General features: G+C 41.8%; 2 protein-coding genes across 6 annotated transcripts in view; one reads left to right on the forward strand and one right to left on the reverse strand.

Moving 5' to 3' along the window:
* Nucleotides 1–5,264, forward strand: part of lpin2 (lipin 2) — a 22,361-nt gene extending 17,097 nt beyond the window's left edge. For all 5 annotated transcript variants that reach the window (XM_041054451.1, XM_041054450.1, XM_041054448.1 and 2 more), the window contains 3 exons: nucleotides 641–755; nucleotides 1,569–1,672; nucleotides 2,137–5,264. In XM_041054451.1, coding sequence (XP_040910385.1) covers nucleotides 641–755; nucleotides 1,569–1,672; nucleotides 2,137–2,281 — 364 coding nt within the window. In that variant the 3' untranslated portion in view covers nucleotides 2,282–5,264. The remainder of the gene's footprint in view (nucleotides 1–640; nucleotides 756–1,568; nucleotides 1,673–2,136) is intronic.
* On the reverse strand, nucleotides 4,228–22,667 carry emilin2a (elastin microfibril interfacer 2a). The gene is made up of 9 exons (XM_041054447.1): nucleotides 22,390–22,667; nucleotides 21,658–21,783; nucleotides 19,002–19,192; nucleotides 16,880–18,850; nucleotides 10,161–10,508; nucleotides 8,630–8,683; nucleotides 8,082–8,141; nucleotides 7,737–7,877; nucleotides 4,228–6,683 (listed from the first exon to the last, which is right to left on the reverse strand). Exons 1-9 carry the CDS (start codon nucleotides 22,533–22,535, stop codon nucleotides 6,346–6,348), a joined length of 3,375 nt encoding a protein of 1,124 aa, XP_040910381.1. The 5' UTR covers nucleotides 22,536–22,667; the 3' UTR covers nucleotides 4,228–6,345.
* Between the last annotated feature and the right edge of the window lie 202 nt (nucleotides 22,668–22,869).

Raw genomic sequence — 22,869 nt, forward strand, 5'->3', positions numbered from 1 at the left:
ATCCATTTCCACACATCAAAGGTGTCACCTTTGACGTGTGATTGATGTGTGATTAATTAGCCAGTTAGACTTAAGAAAATGGTAACTTGCTGATATCTGTGTAGCATTAAGCTGTGGATGGAAAATTTAAGAGATGACTGTCATTTTTCAACATTTCTTAATATCAAAAATCTAAGCAGCTTTTTCACACTGAAAAAGTGTTTTTGTATTTAGTACACAATGTAGCCTGGAATCAATGTAAACAAGATTTACTACAATATGCAACTGATCCATTCTTAAGATTGTATGGAGTTCTGCAACAGTTGTCCAAACTTATAATGGTGGTATTATGTTAAAGTCACGTTAATTAAACAACCATAACACTATGTATACTGGTTAAGCTGTAGCTTTTTGTGGACATGAATGTCAGTGGTTTGCTGTTTTAAATTATTTTGCCCAACTCCTACCCTCAGGCCCAAATATGCACACAAACAATAAAATACAGGCCTTGTTATGCCACATGAAATCTAATCTAATCTAAAGAGACCAGAAGAAAGAAATTTGAAAGAAGGTAAATGTGTATTTGGCCAAGTTAACTTTTGACCCCTGGCAAGGACATGAATTTGTATGTTCCTCTAATCAAACTGTGTGTTTCCTTCAGGGAGGTCATCGAGAAGAAACCGGAGATCTTCAAGATTGAATGCCTTACAGACATCAAGAACCTGTTCCAGCATAACAAGCAGCCATTCTACGCCGCCTTTGGGAATAGAGCTAATGTGAGTTAATGGATGTTTGAAAATGTCAGACTTCAGGAGACATTAAAGCTCTCACTTTTACATGTCGGTGAGCTGTGTTTTCCAGAAGTCGATGTGGTCATGACGCATTGTATGATCAGCGTGGCATTTTGGCTATCAATTAGCAGACACTAACATATGAAATCAGTATTGGGCTGAACCTGAGCTGAGGTCACCGGCAGAGTATGGTCCCATGTGACTTTTGTCTGTGGAAAGGAGCTCAAGCCAGGCACAGCATCCCATCTTCAGCTGCATAAACACCAACACCCAGATGGAGCAGTGGGTTAGCCATCAGACCTCTGTCTGTCTCTAACACTCGCCAAAACATACAAAACAAAAAAATAAGACACACACACAAACACACACAGTCCTGCTCTTGCCCACCAAAACATTTACTTAAGAAATATTGCCATTACGTGCATTAGGTGGAACACAAATAGGAAATCTGTGGTTAATATTATTAACGCACTTTGTGCCAGTGTGTATTATGTATGTGAGCTACTTTCTGCAAATTACATAATTGGGTGTGTTCTCATCTCAAATGGCTTTTAAAGGCCCGGTGAGTGTTTTTTGTTGTGGTTGTTTTTGCTTTTTATATGTAAAATACAGGTTTATTCATATATTTTAATCTTCATAAATGAAAATACAAGTCTGTTCTGTGCTTACAAACATTAATGTAGAAACATTAACTTCAGTTTGGGAGTGTTACCAGTCCTGTGTTTTTGATTTACATGGCTACCATTTGTTTACATTTAGATCACAGGGTGAATGTTTAAACATCATGTCTCCACACAGGATGTGTTTGCCTATAAGGAGGTGGGAGTTCCTGTGTGTAGGATCTTCACAGTTAACCCTAAGGGTGAGCTGATCCAGGAGCAGACCAAGGGCAACAAGTCTTCGTAAGTATATCAACTTACTGTTCCTGTCTTTTTTACTGTTAGGATTCCCAATAGTAAATGATAAGACATTGGTAACATTAGACTTCGTAGTTACCGGCTACCTGGTGAATACAGTGACGCAATTGGCAGCTAAAAAGCTGCATATTTCCCTCGGGAGTTGGTCCAGATGACAGCTATGCTGAAAGGAAAGTCTGTGTTGGATTCAAGTTTGTCAGCTGTCCAGAAACACAAATTAATGCTAATGTTGCTCAGTGTTTTCTGGATATGTAAATAGGCAACTGTTTCCCAACACATTCAGAATTTAAATTCAGTTCAATAAATTTCAATTCAATTCTTGATCAACTACTAGCTACACATAATTATTCCTGATTCCAGTATTTAATTCTTAGTGATTTTCTCTGTTGCTCTGTCCCCACTGTTCTGTCTTTCATTCTGTCTCTCTGATCTCAACCTTTCCTTCATAGCTATGGCAGGCTTAGTGAGCTGGTGGAGCATGTGTTCCCTCTTTTGAGCAAAGAGCAGAACGAGGCCTTTGTCATGCCAGAGTACAGCTCTTTCTGTTACTGGAGACAGCCCATACCAGACATCAACCCCGATGAACTGCTCTGATCGAGCTCACACGGAGACCCAGGTATGCGTATACACGCGACTAGACTGTGCACTTGAATGCAGCTCCAGCAAAACATGTGGACTGGAACCCCAACTTCCCTCCATAAAACTCAAGACACACACAACTCTACACTGCGTGTGACACAGTAACAGGTTTATGACCATAAACACAAAAAAGCTAGTTTACTGTAATTGCCCATTAGAGATGAGTGGAAGTTACCTCCAGAGCAGTAAATCCTGGTGAATAATTGCTGAAAAAAATCTCTTCCCTGGGAGACAAGAGACTAATCACCAACTAAATTATCATATTTTCTCATGCTGTGAAAGCATCCGAACCCAGCGAGCACTCTTCAGTCCCCATCACTGTACAGGGAGCGAGATCGGAGATGCATCTCTTTTCTCTGTGACTCCTAGCAGAGAGGATGATCTGCTTTTGCCATCAGGGGAGCGACAGAAGCCCCACACGAGGCATTAGCCCTTGGCACTAGAGTCTGAGCTGTGCACATGGAAAAGTTTTCACATTTTCAGAACACCCTAAGGAAGTGAAATGGAACATTCAACGCAAAAGAGATGTGCTGTTAATTAAAACAGGATAGGTAATTAGCACAGGACATTAGTCATGTGCCCGGTAATGTTTTGTTATAGCTGCTACGCTTCCCTAGAAGCAGGTATCCATCCACTTTATTTGGAGGCTTAAAATATCGATAGTGGCTGGCAAATAGCAAACTACGAACCATTCACAGTCTTGAATTTCCAGCAGCCTACTGTAAGAACAAGTAGGAGGGCTACTGTAGGTGTTCAGTTTTGTTTGGACAGACTGTGATTATTAACTCAGCGCTCGCGGACTCAGATTTCAGATGGCCACTTTTTCCTTGGAGAGGTTCAGAGTTATGTTTGATATTGTCAAAATTCAAGGTCATACCTGGGATATACTTTCTGTCAACAAGTATGTGAAGATACACAGTTAGGTGTGACGTTAAAAACAAAATGAAGCAGCTTCACGATATATGGTCTTGGTGTTATTTTAATGTTTATTCTGTTATACAAGCTCTGGCGAATCAAATGTGTTTTTGTTAACAATGGAGTCATTATTTATAATAACAGATGTTTAAGTTATTGATTTCTATCGTGACGCTTTTGCTTGTCTGAAAAAGTAATTTATCACAAATGCAATGTGGAAATAATTCAAATCTGTTTTTTGTATGGTTGGTCACAGGTTAACATGCACTTAACAGTAACTGCTAGGTCTCATATGAGCTCCTTTTTTTTTTGTATCCCATTTTCACAATGACCTGTATTCCTTATTTTACATTGAATCTTTTAACATGTAATGCACATACACATTCCTGAGCAAACCTCAGAATCCGCAGCTTTAGTATTAAAATATGTGTAAATGTAAGAGATGACGCTTGAGTTGAAACAGTGGAAATAAGCAGATCTGAAAAAGAGCTTAAAATGAAGGATTTCCGTTTGCGATGTCGCCTGTAGGAAGACTATGGGATGATGTCCGTACATCTGTGTGTGTTTGTGTTTGTGTGTGCGTGCGTGCGTGTGTGCGTGCGTGTGTGCGTGCGTGCGTGCGTGCATACCTAATCGCTGAGTGCTGCTGCTGTTGGGGTTGACTGGATCGTGCACCCTTTGCTTATGTTCCCTCGGTGGCTTTACTGAGACTTATCCAACGCACTTTGTCTAAGCTGCACCCAGAGACACAGACTCAGCGTGCCTCCCACCCACATGCACTTCTCTGAAGGTCTTCGTAGACAGGAGACCAGAGTGTTCAATTAATGCAGAGGAAGAGTTCTAGTTTTACCTCTTTGTTGTGTGACTGACTCTCTGACACCACAGACAAATCAGCTATTCTGAAACGTGTCAGTGTGAGTAATTGTTGAACGGTGGTTATTATTTGTTGGTTGCAAAGAAAAATGTTGGAATTATAAAAAAAAAAAAAAAAAGGGAATTAAAAACAAAATATTTGGGGTGCTGAAGAGACATGAAGGTAGCACCACCTCCACCACTTGTGTGTGTGTATGTGTGTGCATGTGCATGTGTGTGTGAGAGACAGAGTAAAGACTGATCCTGTGCTTCTGCTGACCAGAGGAAGAGCCACTGGGTCTTGTTTGGGAATAAACAGGAAATACTTGATTGTGTACAGGAAGCTTTTTGAAGTGCTTCAGTGGCATTATGTGTGTATGTTTGAGGAAAACAGTTGTGTGCAGATGAGCCACTCCACTGACATGGATCATACCTCCAGCACAAGTACAACAGTAAGATGATGATGATGATGATGATGACATGTGCTTAGCGAGGATTAAAAATCATAAAGGAGCAGGAGCGAGACTTAACAGACAAAACCATTTGATGGGGAAAAAAACAAACACAAAGCACAATTGACGGTGAAAGCTGCATCCAGATCGTCATCCAGATATAAGTCATCATTATTTTTGCCTGAAGCGTTTCTGCATTCACTCTGTGTCACCGATGTTTTTGTGATGATTAAGACGCGTGTTTCGCTTTGATACGTTTGCTCGTCCTCTACGAAGTGCGGTGAAGTCAAATAGATATATCTTATAATTAACAAAATGAATTCCATTCTTTCTATGAAAGTAAAGCATCTTGTGTGGAAGAATCACACTTCATCCTCTATGATCCTGGGATATGTGGTATATAATATTGTTTTTTTCTCACTGCTCAACTGCTGTGGAAACTGATCCAGTATATATACTGATCATCGCATTCTTCTGTCTTCGATGCCTTTTTGTTTTATCATTTCTTCTGAAGTGTTTGATCTTTTTTTGTGGAACTGTTTGTTTCGTTCCATTCGGAGGTAACGCTTGTTATTTGATTGTGTCTGAACAACAGAAATACCTTAAGTGTACGCTGTGTTTGATTTGTATAGAAACGTGGTTCAAAGTATGTTTAATGAAGAAAATCTGTTGTAAGAGGAAAAAAAAAAATACAGGCCTAATAAAGCTAACAAAGTGTGGCTTGTGGACATATTGGTATGAAATAAAGTTTCTAACTGAATACATTTGTGTGCTACACATTTCCTGTCTTGAGTCTGAGTCAGAGAGAAAAGGTCAGCGGTAACCACAGGCTAGTGCAGCAACTTCTACCCTACTGCTTATTTTTTTAAGTAACGATACATGAGCAAGTTTATTGCAGTTTATATCCCTCAGGTCATTCCAAATTTCAGTTTGTTTGATTTAATAGCACAAACATGAAAAATTTATAAAAGCATTAATTCCATGGTCTGTTAACTGTGAATAGAAATAAGTATTTTTCTCTCTTTTCAAAGGTTAGCAGAGGCTGAACTGAAGGTTAAATACACTCCTGGTTCTTACGGTTTGCTGTTGGGGAACTGTCTAAATCTCAGGAGTGAGGACAGCGGAAATTTATTTTTCATCCACACCCACTTTATGTAATGACCCAAGTGGGGATTTTTGCCTTCTAACCTAGTCGCTCTCAGTGCAGCTTCTGAAGCCGGCCAAGTTTGCAACATTAATAAAAGCTTGTATTGTGTTGTGTCTCACGCTTTTCAACATCAGTCCCCTCACGTATGCTTATTAATTATTAATCATTCTCTTCTTCTACAGCCCAGATCACACAGTAAGATGAACTGAGCTCATGTTTAAAGGTGATTTATCAAGGTTTATTGCCTAACCAACAATACTCTGTTCCACTGTTATGCTTGACCATATGCTGATTCTCTGACATGGTTTTGTTAAAATAAAACTTATATTTTATGATTTTTTTAAGGTTAATTTATCAACACTTTTACACAAGACATTCACAATAGGTACAAAAAGGCAACTTGATAATCAAATATATTAGGAACAAATCCTACTTCTTGTATTCAGGTATCTTTAGGCAACAGTTTACAAATTGCAACGTATTGTCTTCTTAACTGAATTCATAACTGAGGCTCCTCACACAGCAGCACTGTGTGGTTAAAATAGCTGCATCACACGCAAATCAGTGAAAACCATGGCTTCTTCAACATTTACTCCAGTCCAGCTATCTGGGAACAAAGTAGTCTTTGCTGGCAGTCTCCATGTGAGCTCCAGCTATCTTTTGGCCTGCTTTGCATACAGGAAGATGGCACTGTAGGTGGAGAGGATTTCCCTGGCCTCGGTGGTTGCTAGCTGGCCTCCGGTCCTCACCAGACCCACACGGTCTCCTTTCCTCAGGGGCAGGATCAGACTGAAAGACACCGAGCCGCCGCCGCAGGCGCAGTTAGAGCGGGCCGAGCTCTGGTGTTGACCGAGGACAGGACCCGCTAAGCTCTGCAGCTTCTGGACGCTGCGGTTAGACACTGACAGGACGGCTTCTACACGGTCACCATGCTTTGCAGTTAGCAGGCCTGAAATCAGGTATCGGCCGTCCAGTGGTACAGTGAAGATCCCTGTAGAAGTAAGAGAGTGTTTTCTTAGAGGCTCCTATTTAGAAATGTTCATATAATTATGATTTGAGATGAGTTATAGAGAAATAAGTGCAATCTGTTGTGTAAATCACAAATTAATTTTAACAAGAAAGAGTAAAACTTGTATTAAATTATTCTTTTGGTCACTCAGGGGCAAAAACACATTGATATATTATCACCTTGTAAAATTGTTATGGCAGACATTTGCTTATTTGATCGTCCAACAGACAAAGAGCAACATTAACATTCATTCGAAGTCATGTCTCTGGACACCTGATGAATTTAAGTCCAATATTCACTCTGCTGTTTGTCTTTCCAACAGCTCCGGCCTGCTCTGTCTGTAACCGAGACTGATGAGGATGATGAAACTCATGACACATGAGTTGCTTGGATACGTTCACATTGGCTGTTTCTTTTGTTGCTCGTGTGTAGTTTGTTTATGTTTATGTTTGTGTTCACCTCCATTTCAAACCCGCCTCCACACAGGAGCTGAATTGACCCATCCACTTGCTTGATGTGCAGGTCAGTACAATGTGAGGTTGGGATTTGAGAGGTGCGCACATTCTCAACCTACCCTGGGTAGGTTTGCAAAGATGTTCAAAAGACACATTTTTGAGGAAGCAGAATTCCAGCTGAAGCCAAAACACTAAAGTTAAGGCCCGTAAAACCACAAAAATGAGCTGAAAGAAGCTAAAACGCTCCTTAGAGCTTAGGGTTGCACATTTGGGTGAGAATTCTCTGTTGATTCATCACTACGAGTGACTCCCTTCACATTACACAAAGCCATCTGACACACTGTTTATATGAAACTTGTAACATCATTGGATTAGTTTAACCACATTTGAAGAACAGGTGATGATAAAACCTGATGATAAAAAAAGAAACACAAAATGTTGAAGACTCAAAGGAATAAAACTGGTGCCTTAAACAACTGGAGTGTCACTGGGTTATGAATTGCATGAGATACATCAAGTCCATGTACAGTATCAAATAACAAATATTAAACATACTTTGTGTGTGTGTGTGTTTGTATACCTGTGTGGGGATTGTAGTGTCCACCGTCGTTGACTAGAACCCTGTTAAAGCGAATGATGCCAAACTCTCCAGAGAAGGGCTGCTGAGTGAGGCCGGCGGAGAAGGAGAAAGGATCTTCAAAGGCACTGTTGTCCACTGAAACTGGATCCAAAAAACACGTGAGTCAGTGTCTCAGTTCGAAGATGAATTACTGTGTAATTCTCACTTCATTTAACTGAATCTAACCCATTCCATAAACCTCTTCATAAGTCAACCAACTCATTCGAACTAACATTTTTTTTTCATTTCTTTCTTTATCCATGCAGTTACAAAAATTTGAGAGATGATTTCCAGACGGATTTTTACCTGGCGATTCAGCTGGAGCTTGATACATCGGGTTCCATGGCACCTTTGCTGCTATGGGAACTACAAGGTACAAATGAAGAAAGTGTTAAGTCGTTATGTATTCCTCCTGTCAAGGCTGTGAGCTGCAGGGGTGACACCTTTATTTATTTAGCTGTTTCTTTCACGAGTCTCTAGTTGTGTGTTGTGAAAATCAATATGCAGAATCAATTTATTATTGGCAGTTCATTTATTTTTCAGTTTACTTGTGAGGCAGTGAGTTCAGTCAGTGTGGCTGTTACCTATTTCAATAATAGCATTTCCTTCATCATCACCCAATGTAACACTTGCCTTGCAGGGAAAAACTCTGTTAAGTGCCTGCAGACGAGCTAAAATCCTTCAACAGTCCACCCACACCTCCTTAAACTAAACACATCCAGTTCCCACTCCCTCACACTCTGAGGCTACAAATTATTCACAGCTTTTCCAATTTTTTTTTTTACACTGATGTGGTAGAATGGCAAAGCCCTCAGATGCATGCAATGTAACTTGATAATGAACTGCTGCAATACCTTGGCGGCTGGTTGATTGAGGCTTGAAAGACGCAGGCTGCAGAGGGGGATAGCCTGCAAAAGAGACAGATGAGAAATACATCATGTTTTAAATCCATCTGAAGAGACCGGTTAGTGAACACTCTTGGCCAGAGGCAGATGTTTAGTTTTCCATCTGACCATAGTGGCAAAACACTGTGGGATAGTTTCCCAGAGAAGCTATAAATTAGGACAGAACAGGTTATAATCTGGACTGCGTAATTTGGGATTAAAGTGCTCTTTTTTTGAATCACGTTGATTTGGATTTTGTTGTTTTGGGATCTATGAGCAGATTCCTCAGAGCCCCGAAATAAATTCAAACCTGCAGGTATGTGTGCTGTTGGAGTTCCACATAACAACCAACAAAGAGAGAAAAGATGACGTGAAAACCTTCACATGCCAAAGCCTGAAGTTTTTTTTTTTTTTTTTTTTTCATGAATTCTGAATACACATCTTTGACTAACAGGAATATACTGTACATAGCTTCTTCTCCCACACAATCAGTGAACAGTAACAGTACAAGTGATGTCTCTAATACTCTGCTGCCAAAACATGCCCATGTGAAAGCGAAAACAAAGCCTCTTTTGTTGTTTGTTGTTTTCCCTAATCGTCCTATATGCAGTCCAGTTAATTCAATCCAGATCTGGCTACATCTGTGACTATCTGTTGTCTCTTCCATCCAATTTGAGTTGGCCCCTGATAAAAGCCCTTGTGGTATAGAATTCTTATTTGCAGATGAATAATAGTCAGCGTACACGGATAATTAAACTCTTGTTATGGGTTCCATGTGTGAAAATGACTAAAAAGAACAAAACAGATCCAGGCCATTCTTGATTAGTTCAGATGACTCTGTCTGATGTGTCTATGAACTGACAGCACGGATGAAAAGAAGAACATACATATATTATGTCACACGTGGTAATGCTGGCTCAGATTAGCCAGCTGCACAGTGCTAGACATGTTGTCATAAAATGGCCTTGTCACTGCAGTGATGACAAATTTCCTGTTCAGCATTCATTCAAAAATACACTCTGTGGATCAGAATCTGGGGTAATGCCTGAGATTTAATGATAATTTACAGCCTGCAAATTACAGTGTGGTTATTTAGAATATTTGAGGTATCAATAAAGTACTTACTGGGTACTTAAACTGGGGCAAATACACAAGTATCGGAGAAGAGGGCAAGAGGGAATAATTTTTAATTACTTGTTTTTAAAGGGTCGTTAAAATTGCTGAGGGGCAGTAATACAGTTTTGGGACCTTGTCTAGGATCCATCTGACAATCAAAACAGATGTCTTTCAGCATTTTGTTGGTATTTGCACTGTAATTTGCAGGCTATAATTTAAAGCATTGCCAGTTTTGTGCCATAAATCCACATGGTGAAACTAAAATGTAGATTTCTGGTGTTCACCAGATAGAAAATAACAGATTTATGTCGTGTTAAAAAATGTACATAAACGTGAATGTAGTCTAGAACACCACACTCCATCGAGAACATTAGCACCTACTCACCGGGTGCTCCAGCAAAGCCTTTGACAGGCATGCTAGAGGAGTGCTCAGAGCCTCTCCGCACAGTCACCCTTCGAACGTACCCTGGAGGTCCTGCCTCGCCCGACTCCACCACCGGCCTTACAGGAACCAGGGGCAGAGTGTGGTGGCCTGGTTGCTGGGGCCTGGACGGCTGGCTTGGTGGACTGATCTTGATTGTGTGCGTGTTGGGCTGCATTGGTTGATTGTAAGGTTGCCTGGGGCTGGATGGTGGCGGTGGGATGATTAGAGGGATCTGGATTTGTTTTATTCTGGTTCTGGTCTGAGTTGGATCTGGCAGAGTAACAGGCCTCTCTGGTCTTAAGGTCATTCCTTGGAAAGAAAAAGAAAAAGAAACAGAGGCAAAAGAGTAAATATATCAATGTACGACTCACTTTCTAACCATAGGTTTTACCATCAGGCATAAAAAGCTTCAGGTCACCTCTTACAATCCAATTGAAAGTTATGGAAATTGCTGTAACTGCAAAATCACACAAGCCTCCAACATTCTTTTTGTTTACAAATCCCACTTCCTCTCTGGCATTCAGACCACATCCCTCCCTTCTCTTGTGAATTCTTCTTAACGGCTTGTTTTCTGATGATAGACCAAATTAGACTTGGCTTGCTCTGCACCTCTGAGCTTTTTCCTTTTTTTTTCCAACCGGTACCATTATTACCCTTCATAAAAGCAAAGCGGGCGGCCGGTGTGAGTTTTAGGCAACGAGAACCATCTGAATGGAAACCAGTTGGCTGCTTGCCAGACCCCCTGAGGGCACAGACATCACCTGGGCCTCTGAGGCGAGCATGGAGGCGCAGCGAGTGTCCTGCGGACAAATAACAAAAATAATTACAGTACCTGCTTTGTGTCAGCCCCTTCTCACAACCAGGTGTCAGACAGATTTGTGTCTCACTGTTTTCAAGACTCAGTGAAGTGGTTTGTATATTAAATGGCTTGTTTGCTGCTTTGGGCACATACTGTATCTGTAGTGCCATTTCAACCTTGTGGGCGAGGTTGGGCATAGATGGAGCCCATGTAACAGGATTACAGTAATGCCATTCAGCCACAGACACTTATATCAAGGAAATGACCACTTACTGCAAATGGTTATACAGTGAGATTTGGCGGAAAAGGCTCGGCTCTTTGGGGAAGCTCTCAAACAACACAAATAACAACAAAGATTCTGCAGGGAGAATAAGCATGTTTAAGCACTATTATCTACAGAGTTTAGAGATTGTTGTAAACATACACAATATTAAATCTCCAGCTGATAGGGTTAGGGTTAGGGTTAGTTGGTGGCTGTGATGTACATGTCAATGTAGTGCACAGTTAAATGCATTTTAGTTAGAAACACTGAATGTAAACATAACAGTCGTTACAAAAAAAAAAAAAAAACAACAGGGTACATGGTCTCAACCTTGGGTCCATTTGCCAGATTTTCTGGAGCTTTTGACCACATCTCTCTGTCTTTATCAGCAGACAGACTTTGCTGATGAGGACTTTTGACTGCAGGGTCAAGAATAGACATTCACTCTAATTCCTCAGAGTCCCTTTAAAGGACTTTGTGGCATCTTGAAACTGAAATAGTAATTTGTAATGATTGTAAGTTCTGCCAAGGCCAACAACATTATAATGAATAAATCTGTACATTCAGTCTTTTACTGATGCAAAGTGATCAAACCGAAAGCTTGCTTGTTACTCTGAATTATAAAAGTAAACACTCTGTTCTTATCAAATAAAACATCATCAACCATCAACAAAATTCTTCCTTCTTACTGCGAGCTACTCAGAAACCACATGCATAATCAAAAACAAATTAAACCCAGCAATTGTGTTGTACCGAGATAATCAGAAATCTCTTCTTCATTTCCTCCCTTTGCCTCCTTCAGGACACTGGTTGCCTGAGTGCATATTTCCCATGAGCTCTCAGCCTGTGTCTCACTAAGGGGGCAACCACAATGTCGAAAAACACACTGAAAGGCGCACACATACACAAGAGTGCTGGTGCAACCAAGAGCATCACCAAAACCAGATGTTATTGCTTACAAGAAGATTGAGACACTGCTTTAGTCACTGGTGTTTCCACAGATTTGTGTGACAGTGCATGAGGGTTCAAAAGTGTCTGAAAGCGTAAAGGAATATTGCAGCAGACAAGTTGATCACGCGATGGAAAATGGTGTCAAGGGGCACAGGGCAGGGTGTGGTGGTTACACACACATACAATAATGCATCACTCACAACCTGACATACATTTTTTTCTTTTTCCTTTCCTTTCTATGCACATGGACACAATTTCGTCCCCTGCCCCATTTGCCTCCAGTGATATTAATGATGGGAGGTTCAAACTGTGCACTGCGTGGCAGACCTCAGGGACTCCCGTTGTGTATCTGGCTCCATTCTCCCCTGAAGACTTTCAGATGGGCTCCCGGGTCAGAGATGGAAACACCTCACCTCACAGCTTCAGGAATGTCTCTGGGGAAGCTGTTGCAGTCAAAGCGCCCCCTCAAAATTCTGGTGCCGACTAAATATATACAGTGTGTGTGTGTGTGCATGTGTGTGGCGGTGTCGAATACAATTTTCCATTCTTTCCCAACATACACCCTTCGACTTCAAAAAAGCCTTTGAAGTCTTGTTTTTCTTGTATTCCCTCATCACAGTAGACAGTTAATCTCACTGCCTGTCTCTCCTATACAAAGTCAGAATGATCAATTGCAAAGCATTGATCCATGAAATCAAAGCATTCATTTTATCCCTGCTTTAATAAAACTGCTTTTTTTAGTTTCTGATGGCCTCGTCTGTCGATACACACTTGCAGGGCAGGGTGGAGGAAGAGGAGAAAGAGAAGTCCTCTGGTATTCTTGGAAGGACAAATTGGAGGAAAAAAACTGGACAGAAGGAGGGAGCGACGAGGGAGTAAAGAGAGACCAATTCAGAGATAAGAGAGAGAGAGAGAGAGAGGGGGAAGGAAACAACAGGGAAGTGATTTGAGCTGGACTGGGATCACATCCAAAAAAAAAAAAGCAGCTTGAGAATCGAAAGAGAAAATTCAGAACAAGAAGGCTGATTAGTCACTGTCTGAATAAGGAACAGCATGCTCAAGCTCTTCGAGAAGCACTTTCCATATTTCTTCATTTCCTAATAACCTCAATTAAGCAGTTAAGATATTAAAACCTCTTGTGCAATTTCAAAATAACAAAAAACATCAGCGTTCAACTCGTAAATGGTGCAACAGAGTCAATGCTGCTTAACTCCAGCTCCCTATCGGAAAGGAGGCAGCAGGAGATAAACACACACAAGTTGCGGTGTAGTTGTAGTAAATCTTGGCTGCAGCAGCTGCTGAGGACGAGGCAATGCCAACATTTTGCAGCTGAAGTCACACAGTTCCATTCAGCAGTCACACTGAGTAAGGGCAAAGCTATTCCAGTTAATCTTTCAGTTATGTTATTACAACACCTCATCTGTTCGCAGCCTCCTCGGGGTCTTCATATGACTGTGTGGAGAATATGAGCTCAAACTCAGAGAGGAAACATTTCAGTAGGCTCTCAACCACCACCACACCCACAGAACTGGGATTTTTCGTGGAAATTTTATCTCTATTTAGACTATTTCTCTCTTTCCCAAACTTGAGGAAAACATTAAATCCTCAGCCGCACAGTTCAACTCCCTTTCTCGTGGGGTTTAAGATATAGACTATGGGCTCAAAGTGAGAGAATATGAAGATATCTGACCAGCTGCCAGACAACCAGCAAAGACTCCCTGAGGTTACTGTTAATTTCTGAGATTTAGAGGTGGATTTTGTTGCCTTTGGACAGAGACAATCTTTGTGCTAAGCAACGCTGGCCACCCACCGATGGTAGCTTTCTTTTAATCGTTCAAACATGACAGTGGTAACAATCTTCATTTAACTCAAGACTTTCCACTACCACTCTCATGTCTATACTGGAAATATGAGGTTACCACCAGTAATCTGCTAATATAGCTTTGTACAAAGACGGTACCAGCACCTCTAAAGCTTGCTATTTAGCACGTTATATCTTGTTTGTTTAATCTTTACAAAACCACAGATGTAAAAATGACACATCAGATTGTTTACGAGGGTTTATGTGACTGACTCCCATCCAAAAAACTGCCCGACTCATAACCGGCCTGTAAAATGGTGACTGTCGGTTTGGCTAGTGAGCTTGAATACCCCTGTTTCGACTCTTTATACTAAGTTAGTCAGCTGCTGGTGGTAGTTTCATAATTGGCCTACAGACAGTTCTATCAAGCTTCTCATCTAACTCTTGGAAAGAAAGTGAATAATCATATTTCTGAAAATGTCAAACTTTCCTTTTAAACATACTCTGAAATAAAAGCTAGAAACTAGTATGATATAAACAATACTAATAAAGTGAGATCCCTGACAAATATCTTTCACAATCCTGATGCAGTACACACAGTCCTGTCTGATTTAATGCTCTACTGAAGCGCAGTATAATGTTCCATGTACGGTAATGAAATCAAATATCACAGTTTGGAAATAACAGGCCATATTTGGCAAAGATTGAAATGGAATACAAAATGCCTTCACGCACTTCGTCTCTCTACACCACAACCATTAATCCATCCACCCTCCATTTCTCCTCAGGTCTCTTTCACACCATTGTTTTGGACGATGGTTCAAGAAAGGGAGGCACCAGTGATGGGGCCCCAGTCATGACATCACAACGGAGGGCAGTCGGAGCATCTGGTCCTGGGTGTGGAGCCCTACTTCTCCCCTCTCCATCAAGACTGGCTCCAGCAGTGAGTCAGGGCCCTTAATGAGGACCAGACTCCACACATCAGGCTGAGGTCACCCTACGGGAATCTCTGGAGATTGGTATGTGTACATGTGTAAGGAGAAAGAAAGGAGGGAGGCTGGGAGGGAGGTGTATTGTGAGTGTGACTGTGTGTTTGTGTGTGTGCTAAGAGACTGGGTTCTGAGGTTGAGGTCTGCAGTTCTGTGGTATGAGCAAAAAAGCTATGTCACGCTGCAAGAAAGAAGCGCTCACAAATCAACATGTTCATAAAGGGAGTGGGCAAGATGGAACAGCCTGCAAGGGTGTTCTGACATTTACATAAGGGAGCAATGAGGCACATAACAGTGCAAATAAATTATCAGAGTAGTTTGAAGGGCCTGAGACTGGAATATAAACTGCCTGGCATGTAAAAATTTAAGATTCTCTTTACCTCTCCCATTCCTTACATTAAAGCTGGGGAATTCTTAGGACAACATGAATCTAAGTCACAGGAAGTTTCCAATGTGGGCCTCTGCCTCTTGGTGCCGGGACATATTGAATGACATACTCAAGGCAAGCACGGGAGGTGCAGTGAACTTGTGTCCTCCCACTCCGGGAAATACCCTGTGGCCGTTCATGGGATCTGATCCTTCCTTCCAAGCCTCCGCGTAAACCAAGCAAGCAGAATGCATTATATGCAGGATTATCTTCAGGAACAGTGTGTGTTTACACAGATGTTAATCACACTTGATAAGTTGAAACTTAGGGAGAACAACAAAACACGATTGTGTATATTTAGTTAGTATATTTTTATCCAACTTCTTTTGGCTCATTTCAGTCCCTGACTGTGCTAATGTGGGAAATCCACTGAAGACAGTATAAACAATGGACTTTTAAATGGCAAAAATTGTGTCATAATCTGTATATAATTACTCTCTTGATACAGTATAACTTCAGCCCCCTAATGGAGCTAAGCCTGATGGCTAATTCAGGCAGTCTACTTGTATGTGCCATTATACTCCACATCCTGTTAACCCAGCACACCCTTTTCATTACAGTGTTGTACTTGAACTGCCAGTCTCACTCGTTTGCTGCTTCAACATTCACCTGAAAGCTATGGTGTCACTTGGTGCTACTGCTGTGCTGTTATTCACGTAGCATTTTATAAGCCTCACCTCCACACCAGCATTTGCCTTTAGGCTCTGTAGGCATCAGTTTGCTCCAGTCCAATCAGTCCTAGTCAGACGGTCAAATAGAGTCTGAAACCCCTCAACCCACACCTTTCCAAAGTTTCCAAACTTTTTGAAACTGACAATCTGACATTTATGCCCACAGCTACTTCTGTCATTCATTTTGTACAAACAAGTCCAACTCTATAAATGTCCTCCAGAAGAGCCTGCCCAAAAATGTGCACTACTATCCCCTTTTGAATGATTATATCTTGCCCGCCTGACAGCAAGCTTTTCAGCCTGCCTTTGAGTGTGGCCATTCTAAAAAGCTATAAACATGTTTGCCTTAATATATGTTCAGATAACACAATGTACAGACTACTTAGTTGCAAGCACAACCCAGCCTTGAAACTAGGTTTCCCCAGAGGGAAATTTATCAGTGTCACCCCCCATTCCCTGCTGTATTGAGCTTGCTGCCTCCCTTTGGGGAGTGACCACGTTAGAGTCTAGACACCAAATAACAAGGTTGTTCATATTCTACAATTAAACAATACTCAGTTCCACTTGAGTCTGCTGACTGAAGTTCTATAGTGATAAAAACTTCTTAATATGAGCTCCAAAGGTCAGGCTTCTGTGCATCAAATGGAAATGTTGATAAATATGACCCCACATTGACTTATCTCGGTGAAAGCCTGAGAGGTCCTGTGATCACTTCGTTTTCAAGACACTACAACAGACAGCCAGTGATGTAATTAAAGTATCACCAAACTACCAACTCACCTGGCTCTTTGGCAGTGACGTCTTTCAAAACATGTTTGGCCATCGTGGACAGCTGTGCCTGGAACTTTTGCAAGGAATTCTGCAGTGCAACGATGTCTGCGCCATGATTTCCACAGGTTATATTCATTCTGTAGACACAGTCCCTCAGACCGCCAACGTGTCTCTCCAGCCCATCTTTCAGCTCTTTGATATTGACTGAAACCCCATCTAACCTTCCACACACTTTCTCAAGTCTGGTCACTCGTCCATCCACAGCAGAAATGTCATCAGAAACACCCTGTGTGTTCTGTTTACACTGATTCAGTTCAGATGATACCTGTTCACTGAGTGTATCAAGTCTGTTCTTCAGCTCCTCCACCTGATGTCTGGTGTCGTCTGCCTGTCCGCTGGGCGCTGCAATGACTGATGGCCGGTTGTCCCAATGGCCACTCTGCTCTGCATGGCAGCACGTTGAATTTATTCTGTACATATCCTGGTTGTATTTGCTCAAGGAGTCCCTTAACCCTGTAACACCACCAGCCAGACCAAGCACATTATCTTGGAGATTAATTAATCCTTTCTGGAAGTCATCCATTGTCTTGGCATGTCTCTCATTCCCAGATGATTGCCTTTCAACAAGTTGCTCTAGTTGCCTGAGCTTGTTTGTGTTGGCAGTGACATTTGTGTGAAGAATGTCCAAGTCATTCCTATACCTACTCAGGTCCTTAAAAATGTTTTTTAGGCCGTCAGATGTGGGTGATGAACTTGCTGCACCTACAGAAATTCCAGAGCCTGAACATCCTGCAGAGCACAACTCTCCAACAGCATTGATCTTATCATCCAAACCTTGGAGAAGGAACTTGTTGTTGTTGACTTCGGCCTGGATGGCATCCATGGAGTCACCAAACATCCCTGGGAATGAACTGTTGCTCATTTCTACCAGCATGTTGGTAAACTGGTCCTCCATGTTGTTCAGACGCTCATCTAGAAGCTGTCGAAGTGCTGCCACTTCGTCCACGATTGTACGGGTCAGCTTCTCTTCAATGTAGAAACAGTGAGTCTCTGCATTTTGTTCTGTGATATTTATACGTGCCTCTAGCTCCTCAATCAGCATGCCAAAATCAGTGTCTTCCTGAGGTGCAGACAGGTGCGCCAGCTCATTGTCAATGCGAATATTCAGGATGCGATGAGCCTCTGCAATTCGATCAATCTCACGCCACAGGTCTTTGTGGTCACTACGATCCTCTTCCTCTTTGGATGGATCCGTCTGCCTTTGAGTTCGTACAGGTCCATCTGCAGCAGCCATGTCCAGACGTAATGCCCGGATCTCCTTTCTCAGGTCTGCCTCCTTAGTGTCCACCAGCTTGGACAGGCTGGCCAAACCTTGGTCACAGCTGTCTTCACAGGTCTTCTGCAAACTCTGGATCTTGTCAGTGCATGAACTTTGTAGCTTGGCCATTTGTTCCTCCACATTCTGGTCAAGCTCCTTCTTCAGATTCTCAAATTTTCCATCAATGTAGGTCTGTATAGCATCAAATTCCGCTATGGCTGGAGACTGAGATTGAGAGGCATCCATCAGGACACGTATCTGCCCCTCATGACTTGTCATGGTTCCTCTTAAGTCTTCCAAAGCTTCATCCTTACTTTTCAGAGCATTGTTGATATCATCCAACCGGGCCATTATTTTTTCTATGGCCTTGTCTCCAGCAATCCCACCTCTGGTAGCCTGATGACCGTCTAGCACTGCTGGGGTCTCCTCTGTGCCTGCAGTTGTAGCACTGTCTGGTGGATGCATGTTGTTAAGAAGAGTCACCAGCACCTTCTTAGTGTCTTCTTGCAGGTCTGTGCGGAGGTTAGTAGTTAACCCTGTCAAAGCAGACTGGAGATCCAGGACTGTCTGAGAGAGGCGCTGAACTTCACCTTCCAGAATACGCACCTTATCAGTCCCACCATGCCTCATCTCATGGTGCCCTGTCTCTCTCCGCTCTGGTCCTGTAATGACAGAATAAGTTATAATTTTTTTTTATGAATAAACACAAACAAATGATTCTGTTTTCTATGAGCAGAATGGTTTAATTTAGAGACATTTGTCTTGTGTAATTTGACAAAAACACAACCAGCAGAACAGAAAATGTTCTCTTACTCTGTGTGTGTCTGGTTGTATGGCCTGGATTTGGTGGGAGGTAAGGCTGTGTTCCCTGCACTGTTTGCCGATCTGGGGGTGGTTTTAAATCTTTGCAGTCTGGACCTTGGTAACCAGGACAGCATCTCCACTCTAACTCTGTGACTGTCTTGTAGGCAATCTTGTACGTGGGTCGAAACCGAGTTCGATATCTGTAAAACAAGGCAAAGTAATCAATAAGTTTTGTTTTTCAAAATCTCAATTTGCATTCACCATTTGCAAAGTGTCATCAGTGTTAACCCTGTCTTCTTGTTAAAAACATGTTGCTTGTCCACACAAGAGCTGCTCTCCTATTCTGAAAAAAAGAAACTGTTCTAATAATATATATTTTCACTGGGAGCTGTTGACTCCTGAAATCGTGAAAACATGGTTTTTGGTCATGGACATTTTTTGAGCTTCTCTCCTGCTCCCAGTACACGAACGTTCACACTTTCTAGCCAAGGCAAACATTTCCCAAAGAAACAATAGATGACATCACTTCCCTGAAGGCAGGGGTCATGTCATGCAGAACATCTGGAACGTTGATGTCTGAAAAAACCATCTTTGCACATTTCCCAGCTGTCACCCTCGCTGATACTGCTCGACTGACAGGAAACTGAAAACCTGTGGGACACTAACACTTCAAAGTCTGGCTGTAATCAACAACATGTACATAAATCTCATCTTAACATGAGATAATATGAAGCTGATACTGAATGTCAGAACTGAGAAATGGAAAAACCTGAGGTCTCACTCACTGCCAGCTCTTCTTGCTTTACACAGAAACTTATCAGTTTCCATGGATGTCTTCCACATCACAGTGGCTCTTGTGTGTGTGTTTGTGTATCACAAAGCTAAACCACATGTAGAACACTTTGTTTTGCAACTAATAATGATTCACAAAGTAAAATATATAAAATTGCAACATGACATCGTCCTGCACAGAATTACTGACAATGGTTATTCACCAATTACTGGTGTGGATACTCCCATTCACAGCAAGCAATTACTGAGGGACATAATGATGTGTTTATCCTAAAAGTATTGAGTTCCCATGTGGGCTTAAATCAAACTGTGTGTTACTTGAACATGATTTATTATCACATCAAAGTTACAGGGAAGGAAGACAATTGTAGTGGCGAGAAAAGTCCATACTGCCAGAAATACATGGCATACTGTAACATTCAGAATATGTTTAGCTGTCACATCTTAAAATACACACAACGAACACATTTTGTTATGTATTTGTAAATATTTGGATTACACATTTGAAATGCATTTTGAACTCTGATAATAAATCTTCTGCACTGCTTCCAACTGTTTATCTGCAGGGACATTATTTCAGCACAGACGTGTGGAGTGCAGCTCCTGTATACAACAGCAGGAGATCCTTTTTTTTTTGATGTGCTTTCCAGATGAAGACATGGCAAAGTCTTTTATTTTTCCATAATGAAAGCTACAACAGGACCACGAGATATATTATAGCGAGGGCCGTATACCTGCTGATGACAAATCAACAGCTGCGAACCATCTGTTAGTGTATGGTGACACATATTCGATCACTGGATGAAACTAGATGAACAAGTTTGCAGATTTAGAGAGGCAGAGACAGATCTGTTCTGGAGGCGTATTTAATTTGTGAGAACTTTGATGCATGGAGCCAAAGAAACTCAGTTTTCTGGAGTAAATGTTAGAGAAATGGTAAATCAAAATGGCAAAAAAGTGCTGGCCTAAATATAAATAAGCATTCTGAATAAATGATGATGATGAACAGCTCCACTGGTTTCTGACTGTGCCATTTGTGATCTCGGAGAGTCAACAGTCCTGTTTAGGTTTAGGGAAATAAAATACAGCCCCACAGATCTGATGAATTCTGGCCCCAGTTCTAAGAGACGCTGGAGGCAGGCTCCAGCCACCAGGGGCCCTGAACAGTATAAACAGGTATGGAGACTGTGTGGATGAATAAATATCTGAAAATCTTAAAATAAAATTCAGTCACTCAGCATTCTGAATTTGGCCAAAAAGTGTGTTTATCTTCTTTGAGACAACACACATTTGTGTTGCTGTTCAAAATGCAAATGATAAGGACAGTACAGAACGGTTCTTATTTTGTCCACTCCCTTTACAGAGAGTGAAGAGTGTTGGTTGGTATTTGAAATAAGTGTCACTTTTTTGGATGGTAATTTTGGCTAAATATAACCACGACTTGGTCTGGCCTTTTTTTTTTTTTTCAGATCTAATTCAAGGTCTGGCATGACATTCCAGGGTTTGGGAGTAGCTTCTGGTGGATTCCCCATCAATATGTGTTTCCACTTTCCTTAACCTTAACCTTAACCTATCCTCATCCCTACCCAATAACCAGTTATTGCCACCTACTCCTGAGCCTTGCAATCTAATGTTTGCCTTAGTTCTAGTGTTGGTCATCTTTAGTCTACCTTTCCTGTTTAGCCATGTGCCTTTTTCAGTGATCTTTTAACTTGCTTTTTGTTGGTTCTGCCAATTGAGTTTCTTCAGTCACTGCGGGCATTTCTTCCTCTTGATCTCCCTCAAAGAAACATTTTGTATCATAGCTCCAGTCTGCCTCATACATCTAAACATGAACCCTCAACCCTTTCCCTTTGCTCCCCCGGATGCTCACGTCACTTGTCGCTGGCAGTCGGGCTGGTAGGCTGGGCAGGGGGCCACCACGGGCTCCTGGAAGCTCTCCACACTCCCCTGCACGGCGCAGCTCACGTTCTTGTGCACCACATAGGCGCACCAGTTCCTGAGGAGAGAGGCAGAAATAAACAAGAGCTCCGAGATGTATTCCTAGAACTGTAAGAAATATTTTAGAGGAACACAGCAAATTCCACAGATAATATCTGGACCTTTTTAGTGATTTAAAAAAAAAATAGCATAATTAGGTCCACATGCTTTACTGAACTTTCCCTAGAGGGTGCGTCATTTCAGTGATGTTTTCTTCCTTTTTCCTCGCTAATTTGTCAGGGAACAGCTGCAAATGCACTAATGGCCTCTTGCAGATGAGAGTTTGGAGTAATCAGTGACATTCCAGCGTTTATCTGGATCTTATCACCTTTGGCCACACTGGCAAACCGGAGCCAAATTTAGTCACAAGCTGATAACGGCAAAGTGAATGTTACATATGACCATAACAGGCTAAATCTCCGTCGAACTGAGGTAATTCCTATCAACGAAAATTTTGGAAGTCTTCGCGTTTTTTATTGGCAACCGCGCAACGAAAGCGCACAGATTCCACCCTCAGGAAAAGCGGGATTAAAGAAACGCCCGGGAGGAACTGGTTTTTGAGGCTTATGCAAAAGTCGAAAACTTTAAATGGTTCGCAGCAAAAGTTTAAAACCCCATCGCTTACCTGTTTCTCTCTCTGTGTACCACTCCAGTGTATGCAGACCCTTGGAACAGGTCATAAGAGGAGGGAGACCCGTAAGTGAACTGAAAGTTTAAAAACAGTGTGAAAACTGTCCACCGCCAATCCATCTCTCCATGCCTGTAACTCATACTGAACAAACGCCTTAAAATAAATATTCCTAACACAGAAAAAGAGGACTACTCAGTTATTATCATGCGCGACGTTCCCAAACGCCTAAGTCACATTGCCCCAGTGACTGAACCAACTCCAGTAAGTCAAGTTTGGGGAAGTCCACATTCAGTGCAGCTCCCTTGGAATGACGTTTCAGGCCCACACCCTCCTCCCAAAAACTCAGATCAGGGGAAAAAAAAGCCCCCCACCTACCCCACCAGCCTTTAAAGGTTTACTGCCTCATAGATGTTTTAGCTTGTAGTGTTAGAAAAAACATGGAGTCATTAATTAATGTAAGAGACTAAGAGGATG

This window comes from Toxotes jaculatrix, chromosome 14, assembly GCF_017976425.1.
Source record: "Toxotes jaculatrix isolate fToxJac2 chromosome 14, fToxJac2.pri, whole genome shotgun sequence".
NCBI lineage: Eukaryota > Metazoa > Chordata > Actinopteri > Toxotidae > Toxotes > Toxotes jaculatrix.

Coding starts and splice junctions, on each gene's coding strand:
- emilin2a (XM_041054447.1), bottom strand. CDS start 22,535: ATGAGTTACAGGCATGGAGAGATGGATTGGCGGTGGACAGTTTTCACA. Junction 8,684..10,160: donor AGGCTTTGCTGGAGCACCCG/GTGAGTAGGTGC, acceptor TCTCTTTTGCAG/GCTATCCCCCTCTGCAGCCT. Junction 6,684..7,736: donor ACACTACAATCCCCACACAG/GTATACAAACAC, acceptor TTACTTCTACAG/GGATCTTCACTGTACCACTG.